At 42.0% G+C, this 12,528-nt stretch overlaps 1 protein-coding gene across 8 annotated transcripts in view; it reads left to right on the top strand.

The window, feature by feature from the left end:
* The window catches only part of LOC118206911 (guanine nucleotide exchange factor VAV2-like), a 164,759-nt gene extending 154,189 nt beyond the window's left edge, over window positions 1-10,570 (top strand). For 6 of the 8 annotated variants that reach the window (XM_035380075.1, XM_035380072.1, XM_035380070.1 and 3 more), the window contains 13 exons: window positions 86-187; window positions 4,118-4,206; window positions 4,342-4,355; window positions 4,547-4,568; window positions 5,013-5,140; window positions 5,471-5,542; window positions 6,001-6,053; window positions 6,493-6,609; window positions 7,441-7,528; window positions 8,199-8,322; window positions 8,558-8,635; window positions 8,939-9,093; window positions 9,996-10,570. In XM_035380075.1, coding sequence (XP_035235966.1) covers window positions 86-187; window positions 4,118-4,206; window positions 4,342-4,355; window positions 4,547-4,568; window positions 5,013-5,140; window positions 5,471-5,542; window positions 6,001-6,053; window positions 6,493-6,609; window positions 7,441-7,528; window positions 8,199-8,322; window positions 8,558-8,635; window positions 8,939-9,093; window positions 9,996-10,043 — 1,090 coding nt within the window. In that variant the 3' untranslated portion in view covers window positions 10,044-10,570. The remainder of the gene's footprint in view (window positions 1-85; window positions 188-4,117; window positions 4,207-4,341; window positions 4,356-4,546; window positions 4,569-5,012; window positions 5,141-5,470; window positions 5,543-6,000; window positions 6,054-6,492; window positions 6,610-7,440; window positions 7,529-8,198; window positions 8,323-8,557; window positions 8,636-8,938; window positions 9,094-9,995) is intronic. The other 2 variants (XM_035380074.1, XM_035380076.1) reach the window with 1 other exon arrangement.
* The last annotated feature ends 1,958 nt before the right edge of the window (window positions 10,571-12,528 follow it).

Below are 12,528 nucleotides of genomic sequence, written 5' to 3'. Positions count from 1 at the left end.
CTTTAGAGTCCAGCTCACCACTTCCTTTAGAGTCCTGTAAAACAGGCCTCACATGTGTCTGTCTGTCTGTTTGTTTGTCCCTCAGGTCAAATATAAAGCCTGATAGAGCCACCGCCAACCATCATAATTTCCAGATGCACACATTTGAGAAGAACACCAGCTGCAAGACCTGTAAGATGTTGCTGAGGTGAGCAACCAGGAGACCAATTTACAAACAACCACTAACTACAGTTGATCCATTTATGCAGAACCACTAACTACTGCTGAGCTATGTATGCAGAACCAGTAACTACTGCTGAGCTATGTATGCAGAACCACTAACTATTGCTGAGCTATGTATGCAGAACCACTAACTACTGCTGAGCTATGTATGCAGAACCACTAACTACTGCGGAGCTATATATGCAGAACCGCTAACAACTGCTGAGCCATGTATGCAGAACCACTAACTACTGCGGAGCTATGTATGCAGAACCAGTAACTGCTGCTGAGCTATGTATGCAGAACCACTAACTACTGCTGAGCTATGTATGCAGAACCACTAACTACTGCTGAGCTATGTATGCAGAACCACTAACTACTGCGGAGCTATGTATGCAGAACCACTAACTACCACTGAGCTATGTATGCAGGACCACTAACTACAGCTGAGCTATGTATGCAGAACCACTAACTACTGCTGAGGTTTGTATGCAGAACCACTAACTACTGCTGAGCTATGTATGCAGAACCACTAACTACTGCTGAGCTATGCATGCAGAACCGCTAACAACTGCTGAGCTATGTATGCAGAGCCGCTATCAGCTGCTGAGCTATGTATGCAGAACTGCTAACAACTGCTGAGCTATGTATGCAGAACCACTAACTACTGCGGAGCTATGTATGCAGAACCACTAACTACTGCTGAGCTATGCATGCAGAACCGCTAACAACTGCTGAGCTATGTATGCAGAGCCGCTATCAGCTGCTGAGCTATGTATGCAGAACTGCTAACAACTGCTGAGCTATGTATGCAGAACCACTAACTACTGCGGAGCTATGTATGCAGAACCACTAACTACTGCTGAGCTATGTATGCAGAACCGCTAACAACTGCTGAGCCATGTATGCAGAACCACTAACTACTGCGGAGCTATGTATGCAGAACCACTAACTACTGCTGAGCTATGTATGCAGAACCACTAACTACTGCTGAGCTATGTATGCAGAACCACTAACTACTGCGGAGCTATGTATGCAGAACCACTAACTACTGCTGAGCTATGTATGCAGAACCGCTAACTACTGCTAAGCTATGTATTCAGAACCACTAACTACTGCGGAGCTATGTATGCAGAACCAGTAACTGCTGCTGAGCTATGTATGCAGAACCACAAACTACTGCGGAGCTATGTATGCAAAACCACTAACTACTGCTGAGCTATGTATGCAGAACCACTAACTACTGCTGAGCTATGTATGCAGAACCACTAACTACTGCAGAGCTACGTATACAGAACCACGAACTACTGCTGAGCTATGTATGCAGAACCACTAACTACTGCTGAGCTATGTATGCAGAACCCCTAACTACTGCTGAGGTTTGTATGCAGAACCACTAACTACTGCTGAGCTATGTATGCAGAACCACTAACTACTGCTGACCTATGTATGCAGAACCACTAACTACTGCTGATCTATGTGTGCAGAACTGCTAACAACTGCTGAGCTATGTATGCAGAACCGCTAACAACTGCTGAGCCATGTATGCAGAACCACTAACTACTGCGGAGCTATGTATGCAGAACCAGTAACTGCTGCTGAGCTATGTATGCAGAACCACAAACTACTGCGGAGCTATGTATGCAAAACCACTAACTACTGCTGAGCTATGTATGCAGAACCACTAACTACTGCTGAGCTATGTATGCAGAACCACTAACTACTGCGGAGCTATGTATGCAGAACCACTAACTACTGCTGAGCTATGTACGCAGAACTACTAACTACTGCTGAGCTATGTATGCAGAACCACAAACTACTGCGGAGCTATGTATGCAGAACCACTAACTACTGCTGAGGTTTGTATGCAGAACCACTAACTACTGCTGAGCTATGTATGCAGAACCACTAACTACTGCTGACCTATGTATGCAGAACCACTAACTACTGCTGAGCTATGTGTGCAGAACCGCTAACAACTGCTGAGCTATGTGTGCAGAACCGCTATCAACTGCTGAGCTATGTATGCAGAACCGCTATCAACTGCTGAGCTATGTATGCAGAACCGCTAACAACTGCTGAGCTATGTATGCAGAACCGCTATCAACTGCTGACCCATTTACGCAGGACCACTAAATACCGCTGAGCTATGTATGCAGATCTGCAAATTACAGCTGGCTCATTTACACAGAAGCACTGACAAACTAAATCCATTTAAGTAGGCAGTATACTTTGTAAGAAGTAGAACTTTTTGAGCAAAAAGACGCAATGAGAACAACTGAAGAACAAAAAGACGCAATGTTGTGTGTTCTCACGGTGCAGTGTGCGACGGCCTCCAGGGAGAACTTTTAGAAAATGTTCTCCGACCTCCCCTTCTCAGCTATTGGTCCAAATATCACATGGTTGGTTACGTCACGGTTGAGAGTTCAGAGGGCAGACTTCACATGCTAATGTATGGAGAGTCAACGCCAATCTCTCTTCTGTAGAGATGGGAATTCTGTGAGTTCTCGCATGTTTGATGAATGGTGCTACTCGTTTCAGCAAGTCATTAAAATGCCTAGCATACGTTCGGAAATAAGAGAAAGTGGACCCCCTCGTCTAAACTCCGCAATTGCCGAATGAACAGACAAAACTCTCCATTCTCCATCCTACTCTGATTTAGAGGGTGAACGTACCATCTCATTCACCTTTTTTTCTTCTTTTGATTAGCTAGATAAACTAAAGCCACTTTAAACACTTCAAACTTTTTGTTTTGTGTTGTGATCTCGCGTAGCCCTTCTCTTTATACATTCATGGTGTAGCCGCGAGACGGAGGTCTGGGCGAAATTCCAGCCCTGGTTAATAGCTGCCTCGTAATTATTCACGGCTCAGCGGCGTGGAGCGACTTTAAACGGTGCGGTGTTCTCACTGAGTATACCGACAACAGTGCTCGTGGACATGTTCGTCAGTGGTTTTCAATCCTGAAGTTCCTTCTTCTTACTGGGCATACTGCCAGCTTTAGTTTACAAAGAACCACTAACTACAAATAGCCCAGTTATGCCAATGATAGCACCTTACAGAACCAGCAACCCCCGGTGTATTTACAGACCTCTGACAGCAGTCCAGACGGATTGAACTGAACTGCTTACTCTGCAGACCCCAAATTGTCAATGAATACCTCACTTTCCATAATTATCCCTCACTTCCCACAACCCCCAAATGCTCATTTTGAAACCACAAGCCTGCATGCATGCAATGTTGAATCAATATGGGGCTTCATTAAGACGCAATTGTCAAATCAACATTTACTTATGCAAAGTATTACCTCTGTGTGCGGTAAATTTGTAGTGGTTCCATTTTTTGTGTTATTCTGCTCATTTGTGAAATCGACAGCGAGAATTAGATGAGGGTACAAAATGCAGATACAAGGAAAATGTATTGGGACGCAGCCACGGGCTTGCACATGCTCAAACGCCCATCACTAAACAAATGAAATGGGTACTATTTGACCACTAGAGGGAGAGATACTTGAATGTCCAACCTCAGAATCATGGCAAATTTTGTTTTACCTTTTGTATTTTGCTTCCTTTTTTGTTTAATTGTTGGTTGTGATTAGTGTGTCCCATGTTTATACTTGAATGAATGAATGAGTGTTGGAATGTTTGAATGTGTCGATATAGATGGGGCATGGGATTAGGGTTTAAGATAAAAGATGAGTGATGAAATTATAAATGTGACTCAACGTATTAAAATTTTGTTTGGATTATGACTTGTAGGCATTGACTAAATATGACTGGTAGTGGTGATATTGGAAATTTGTGTTGTATTATAATAGTACTTGTTGTGTTATAAACGTTATGTTAGCTGCATTTGTGTCATTGAAATAAATTATACAAAAACATTTTTTTAAATCATGGCAGCCCTCCTGTCTCCTCAGGGGCATCTTCTATCAGGGGTACTACTGCCCCAAGTGTGGGACCAGTGCCCATAAGGAATGCCTGGAGGCTGTGTCCATCTGCAAAATAAGTAAGTCTCACCACTTTACCTCTGATAACAATACAGTCAAGGTCAAATGTAACTTCCTTTATTTGCAGTAGTACCTATCTTATATGGACTGATTCCTCCACCTATTTCTTTCTCTCTTTCACTTTCTGCCTTCAGGTCCTCACCATACAGTAAGTTCAAATATTAAAATCTCAATGCATATTAAAATATTTTGTTGTGTTCAGTGTCACACATTGAGTTTTGAGTGCTGTTTTATGTTTTGTTTTTAAACTTATCCCATCTCTGAACTGTGAATCAATTCAAAACTTTGTTGTATTGTTATTGTGATATTTAACATTTTTAATGACATGTATCCTAACAGGAGTGTGGACTGACAACATCAGGTAAGATCCTCATCCCCATGTTACCCTAAAGTGGCTTTCTTTTGTTATGAATATTTAAATGTTTTGGCACCGGTCTGAAGTGCGTCAGCAAAATTTTCAGTTAGCAGGCAGAGGTCAGGTTTCAGGTCACAGACAGCTCTCTGGTGCTGCACTGTGGAGAAGTGGCAGGACTGCAAGCTGGATTGAAATATTGTGGTTAAGCTACTCAATTGGTAGTTTAAAAATGAAAACATTCCCCAAGATCAAATCCAAAACAAAAAAGGGCAGTGTATCTATTTTCTCAGATATACAAATGTATGTTCAATGGAAGGGCCAGGATTTTGCATAAAGAATTTGAAATGTTTTCTACACATGGGTTTTGGTTGAGCATGAGCATGTCCCTTCACTGTAAAGAACTTTGAGATTATGAAAGGTGCTTTATAAATGGCATCTATCTGTAACAAGGTCCAAAGATGGTGGCAATACAGAATTATCACGGCAGCCCCACTCCTCCAGGGACACCTGTGCTCACCTTCCACACTGGTGACATCATCGAGTTGCTGAAGGGGGACCCTGACACCTTGTGGTGGGAGGTGAGTTTATGCATGTACACACACACACACACCAGAAATATACTGTATATATACCATCTCTCCGAGCTGATGACAGTGTTCGTCCATTTTCATGAATTACACCTTGTTTTCTGTTATTCAGTGGCCATTGTTATGTTAAACTCTGTGTGTGAGGAGTGCTGTGGAAGCAGGTTCAGTCAGCACAGAACTCAGTGCTTCAGGTTCTTTTGTTGTGTCAATCAAGTCAAGAGAAGTAAAGAGTCCTGATACTGAACTCAGGCTTGTTTGCACGCTTTCATATGCAGTTATCATGGAAACAGAGCCAATGCGTGTTTCCTTTATTTCTTCCAGGGGAAGCTCTTCCAGTCCCAGAAGACTGGCTTCTTCCCCAGCTCCTACGTCAAGCCCTGTTTGGATCCAAAGGCACGCCCACCAATCTCAATACAGTGTCTGATTGGTCAGGGGATTAAAATGGCAAATTACATCTCATATCTGCAAACTATGAGATGTTTACTGTTACACACTGTAGGGCTGGATTCAAGCAATTCATTGATTATATGCAAGTACAGGAATATGCATTGTTTGAAAATTTTAATTAATTCATTGCTTGTCATTAATTTCATAAATCTGCTCTTATCATCTGAATACTTGTGATGGCATATGTTGAAAAACACTCAAACTCATCACTCTAAGTCAAGGGAATGCACGTTGAAGTTAGTCTGAATCTCCTCTAGGATGAAGTCATAGCAAAGTATTAGTTGTCATAGCAGGGTATAGGGTTCTGGACGTTTGTCATTAGTTTCCACAGTGGTTTTAATACTGATTTTACGACTCTGCCCAATGCTGATTATAATTTCTTTATTGCTTTTTCTTATCTCCAGCCATCACCCAGTCGTCAGTCATCCAGAGAGATGGATTATAATGCATATCTGTGGTACACCCCTTTATGTTTGTGTATAGAACATTTGATTGGTCTAATAAACTGATGGAATAGAGAAGTGCCGTTAAATGCATCTAACAGATTCATAGTTTTTTTTTAAAAACTTTTCTTCCTTTAACATTTTCTAATTTTTTTACATCACTTTGAGGAGGAAGGAGGACTTTTCTAGTTGAAATAACAAATAAAATATTCCAATCGTTTCTCCTTTTTATGCTCAAGTATTTAGCCACTATTAGAAAATATGAATGATTCCATATAATTTAATGAATATATAAAAATGCCTAGTTCATTTGTTACACATTTTTAATTGTTCGTTGATGTACATCAGTTTCGTATATGATGAGCATTGCGCTGTTGTGATGCTGCTGTTCACTGGAGCTGTCTCTGACTATCTCTTCTCCTGACTCTGTTTTACGTTCCTTGTTTGGTTCAGGTTTGCGGGGAACATGGAAAGGCAGCAAGCTGATAACCTGCTGAAGTCCCACAGCAGTGGGACCTACCTGATCCGTGAGAGAACGGCAGAGGCAGAGAGATTCGCCATCAGCATCAAGTGAGAGCGCTGCCTGCAAGAAGTACCATAACACTGCTGTTTCACTGCAAAGTGGTGTCTGAGTATGCAGCTTGGGCATGGGATTAGAATTTGGGGCGGGTTGTTTAGGGTTGGGATGATGGTCAGGAGCCTGGGTTGGGATGGCAGTTAAGAATAAGGATTTAAGGTTGTTGGTTCTGACATTAATGTGGGGATTAGGGTTAGATAGTAGCTTTAGGGTGGGGTTGGGGTTTCACTTTTATTAATAATAAAATTAGTTAATTTATAATGATGTCAGTGTTAACAAAGGTATCACACAACACTTTTGTTACAATTTGGCAGCAAATGCAAAAAGTGCAGTGTTGGCCAGTAGAAGTGTGACCCACTGCTACTCGAGGCAAAATACTTAAGCAATACAATACAAATACTTACACAGTTAGAGTGGGCAGCTTGGAACCCATATAAGAGAGAAGAACAGTCTGGTACCCAAGGACAGTAAAATACGTATCACAAGGATATTCTGTCATTTTATTTATATCCAAACCTGAGAGGCGATTTTGACCAATCAGTGAATATGTTGATAACAACAAATGGACCAACACCACAGGTAATCGGTGATGGGTACCTTCTGGTTATACTGCCTGGATACCATAATATATTCTGGACATATAGCCAGAAAGTATCCATCAGTCACCATTAGCATTGCTCTGTTACTTATTAGCAAGTACTCTGTGATTCATGGAGCTCCTCTATCCTATCCATATTTTATAATGCCTAATGTCCTTTTGTACATTATGTATACACACCCTGAAGCTCAGGGGTTCTACAGTCACAGTGGTCTGTTTTCTGCAGGTTTAATGATGAGGTGAAGCACATTAAAGTTGTAGAGAAAGACAACTGGATCCACATAACTGAGGCTAAGAAGTTTGAAAGCCTTTTGGTGAGAATTCACGTGTTGACTTATTCTTAGAAAAAACAGAGAACATTGCTGGTAGCTGTTATATTGGTATGATTTAAATTCACCGATAAGTACACCGTCTTCCATAGCCCTTCAAAAAAGAAGCATCTGAATATTTGTAATATTGAATGTAGCATGCTGTATCTCTATTAGTCTTCTAGCTCCTGGCTGTGCTTTACTGTTACTCAATCCTTGACCAAGGCCAGTTACGTACAAAGATTTAATGTAGGAGGTAACTTTTAGATAGTTGTTTGGCAAGAGTATTTGTATATATTGGTACTGCCCTACCTCTGGCACCTACTAGCTATTTTAGGGTTTACTGTGTTAGAGCTTGTTTCTGCCGACTGTGAACCTCAGCATGTCCTCCATTGACTTTACTCATATTTGTAAATTAGATTCATCAAGTTTTCACCAGTAAAGTCTGAGCCATATTTCCAACTTAATACACTGGGTTTTATTACATTATATGAAGATGTTTTGCTGACTCTTAAAAATCTAGTTCTAGGATAAATTCTTTTTTAAATCAGAGGAACGAGGGGAAAAACACTGATTATAAATGCTTACAGTTTGTCACTTGCAGTGTACAAATCCTTGGATTAGCAAGGATTGTAGTGGTTATAATTTCATTGTGCGCTTTCCCGTATGGCTGTAGGAGCTGGTTGAGTACTACCAGGCACACTCTTTAAAAGAGAGCTTCAAGCTGTTGGACACAACGTTACAGTACCCCTACAAATCCCAAGAGCAGTCAAACTCTCGCTCCAGTATGCGGTCTCCAGGTAAGACCCCCCCCCCCCCATTAGCTGCTGTTTGACCACAGGGGTTGGGAGTTAGTTGTTTGTAACTGGAATGCAGGGTATAGAAGAGTATGGGGTACAGGAGAAGTGTGGACACAGTGCTAAGTAGGAAACGCTGTTGCCCAAGGTTTTATTCATTCGTCTCTGAAGAGTTGCGGAATGATTCTTGTATTTTAACTCTTCCAGCTCTGCTTCTTTTCTTTCTCTCACTCTGTAGCCTCCAGTGCCTCCTATAGCTTCTCTTTCCACAGTCCACAGGGCTACTCCTCACAAGGCTCCACCCCTTTCTGGTCAGGTACTTCTCTCTCCTCTGCTCTTTTGTCTGGCTCTCTTTCCCTCTATTGCTCAAATTTTCCCATTTTTGTAGGATTGATAATCCTCACCCTTACAATTTAACTGGTCAGGTAGCTAGGTTCATACACAATCATAGGGCAAAGGCAAAAATAGGAAAATTCAATGGTGTGTGTGTGTAGTGTGGTGAGAGTGTATTTGTGTATTTGTATGCATGCATGCATGCTGAAAAATGTGCTCTTCTCTAAGAGCATTGTTCTCAGTGTGGCAATTCAATAACAGACTGTCTGTTCAACATTGTCTGCAGTGTTTTCCCCTCGGCCCATTGGCACGGCGATCGCCAGGTACAACTTTGCGGTGCGTGACCTGCGGGAGCTGTCCCTCAGAGAGGGTGACATAGTCAAGATCTACAGCAAAATTGGTGGTGACCAGGGCTGGTGGAAAGGCGAAGCCAGTGGCAGGGTGAGATTGGCTGCAGACCGTGTGGGCCTGTTCTAATGCAGACAAGAAACTACTGAATCTCACTAATGCAGACAGGAAACTGCAGGTTCTGTCTTATTCAGACAGGAAACCCTACACCTACTATCTAATACAGACCGGAAACTCTACCCATTTTCACTAATACAGACAGGAACCTACACATTCTCACTAATGCAGACAGGAAACTGCACATCATTCTCAGTAATGCAGACAGGAAACTGAAGGTTCTGTCTTATGCATATGGGAAACAACATGGGCCATTTTTGTAAAAAAAAAATAAAAAAAAATGAGAGGGGACAGTCCATCCTCCTAATTCATTTTTTAACTTCATTCAGATGGGGGAAAGCATAGAGGGTTACAGATAGAGATGGGATCACAGTACAGAAAGTAGCTGGGAATGGGACCCCCGACCTCACAGGGGGGATTTGTACGTGGGTTGAGAGATGGCTGCCCTACGGACTTCACCGCAGGGTCTCACCTCCAAGGTTCTATAATACCGACATAAAACTGCAAAGTTTCTCTTTAATGCAGACTGGAAACTGCAGGAGTCCTCTTTAAATGCAGACAGAAAGCTGTGGGTCCATTCTCAAGCAGGCAGCCAATTTAGACCATGGGTTCCTTCCCTGTTGAAAGCCTGTATGCAGTAATTCACTGGAACAGCCTTGCTGTCAATGCCTGTTTCTGTCATAGAATTGCATGCCGCTTTTCAGGGTTTTAATCTGCAAAGCAGAAGTAATTAATTGTCTGTTTTTATTGTTATTAGTCACAGGTGTCTCTGCAGGAAACCCCAGCGGTTAGCCAAGCGTCTAGTTCAATCTGAGGAGTTTATCAAATAATGAGTGGATAGATAACATATGCTGTTATTATATGTGTATATTGTTTAGGTTGGCTGGTTCCCCTCAACATATGTGGATGAAGAAGGAGTGCAGTGATTGAAATCGTACGCTCCTATCCAATCAGAAGATGATCCTTTCACTGCCCTTTGAGAGGACTGTTTGGTTTCTATGAAAACTCTTGTGGACTATTTTCTATTGTTCTTATTTCTTTGTTTCAGCAAAAAACCCAGTTTACTTTGGTGGTATATGAATTAGCTTCCTTTCGTTTTCATTTGTTGTAAAAGGTGTTTTAAATGAGAAGTTCATAATTGTGTAGTTCAACAGCTCCTGGGTTGAATTGATCTCAGGCCAGTCTTTACAATAATGAGAAGAGATCTCAGATCAGTTCTGGTAACGCTGATCAGTTTTGGGGATGATCGGTTTTTTGCAATGTTGACAAAATGCATTTACCTGTTCCTTTGCTTTTTCTCAGTTTTTAGAAAGGGTGGTACTGCAATCTGCTACGCCACTTGCACTCAGTCAAGGTGCGCTGCATCCTACATACACAGTTCTCTATTACGCACCATGCTGTTACACTCACTTTACAGGTGACTCTTCTACAGTAAAGCCCTACAGTAAAGATCTCACTGAGTAATGGTATGATATTTATTCTGTATTTAACATTCTCGGGGACACATTGACGGTGGAAACCTCATTTGCAATGGTGCCGACATACAATAAAACCAAAAAATAATTAAAAATTAAAGAAGGAAAGAGAAGAAATGTCACGCTGGTGTGACACCCCTGGGAGGTAGATGCAGCAGTTCCGGGTGTGTGCTGTTGTTTACTGCATAGAGAGAGAGAGAGTGCCCCCACACCAACACGAAAACAAATTAACTTAACACCTTCACACTTCCCCCTCACAGATTTCAGGCAAAAACAATAAACTAACACAACACAAAGACACAAAGATCACATTGCCTACCCATGTCAAGTGCTGATCAATGTCAATTAACTGATCATAAACAGATACAGTATGTACAGCTTTTAACATACATTTTTTCTGCAGCAGATCACCTATTTGATAATTTATGCAAGGTCGCTTTTCAGGTCGCCGCTCCTAACTAACTTTTTCTTTAAACAGTTAGACTGATTAGTTAACACAACCCAGGTGTGTGTGCTCTCTCCACCAGCCAGCGGGATCGCAACAAATCCGCTTCTCCAGCGGACCGAGTATGAAAACATAACAAGCATCAGTTGAAACAGTTACAATACAAATTAACAAGATTTCCCTGTGTTACAAAGGAATTCAATTTCAGTATTTTTGTTCATTCCAGGTATGAGGGGCACAGAATGTCTCCATAATCAAGAGAAGAAAGAAAAATTGACTCAACGATCCTTTGTTTAGTTGTACAGGCATTTTGCAGATGCTCTTATCCAGAGCGACTTACATTGTATCCAATTATACAGCTGGATATACACTCATCGGCCACTTCATTAGGTACACCTGTTCAACTGCAAACTGTACCCGTTAATGCAAATACCTAATCAGCCAATCGCGTGGCAGCAACTCAATGCGTTTAGGCATGTAGACATGGTCAAGATGATCTGCTAAAGTTCAAACCAAGCATCAGAATGGGGAAGAAAGGTGATTTTAGTGACTTTGAACGTGGCATGGTTGTTGGCGCCAGACGGGCTGGTTTGAGAATTTCAGAAATTGCTGATCTACTGGGATTTTCACGCACAACCATCTCTAGGGTTTACAGAGAATGGCCCGAAAAAGAGAAGATATCCAGTGAGCGGCAGTTCTCTGGGCGAAAATGCCTTGTTAATGGCAGAGGTCAGAGGAGAATGACCAGACTGGTTCAAGCTGATAGAAAGGCAACAGTAACTCAAATAACCACTCGTTACAACTGTAGGGGAATCAAGATGTTCCCAAAAACAGGTAAAATGACCGTTAGCCCAGGAAGAAGCAGATCAAAAGTTTGTAGTAAAAACAGGAAGATTTATTACGCAGCCGGCTACGGGAACAACTCAGCAAGGAAGTTCAAAATAGTATTGTTGGGTGATTAGATTTATACAGTGGAATTCTATTGTTGAAAGGGATCACTGCCTCTGATTGGTGATGAGGCTGTGCTTCCTTCTGATTGGACCATTCAAATTCAAACCAATCCTACCTATTCAAACAGGTACCATTCACATTGAAATTGAATTACAACAGGGGGGCTCACCCCCTTCCCCCCTGGGGCCCAGCGGAAACTTCCCAAACGCAGAATACACAAAACTGTCTGTTTCCCAACACAACCGAGATATGCAGAAGAGCATCTCTGAATGCACACCACGTCAAACCTTGAAGCAGATGGGCTACAGCAGCAGAAGACCACACCGGGTGCTACTCCTGTCACCTAATGAAGTGGCCAGTGAGTGTATACTGGGGCAATGCAGGTTAAGTACCTTGCTCAACGGTACAATGGCAGTGTCCTACCGGGGAATCGAACCTGTGACCTTTAGGCTACAAGACCAACTACTTAGCCATTATACTACACTGCCGCCTGCCTTGTAAATGTTTGAATGTGCCAGTTGTACTACATTTCATCTACCC

The sequence above is a fragment of the Anguilla anguilla genome, chromosome 10 (genome assembly GCF_013347855.1).
Source record: "Anguilla anguilla isolate fAngAng1 chromosome 10, fAngAng1.pri, whole genome shotgun sequence".
Taxonomy (NCBI): Eukaryota; Metazoa; Chordata; class Actinopteri; order Anguilliformes; family Anguillidae; genus Anguilla; species Anguilla anguilla.
The sequence above is the reverse complement of the archived record's forward strand: the minus strand, read 5'-3'. Positions and strand labels throughout refer to the sequence as shown.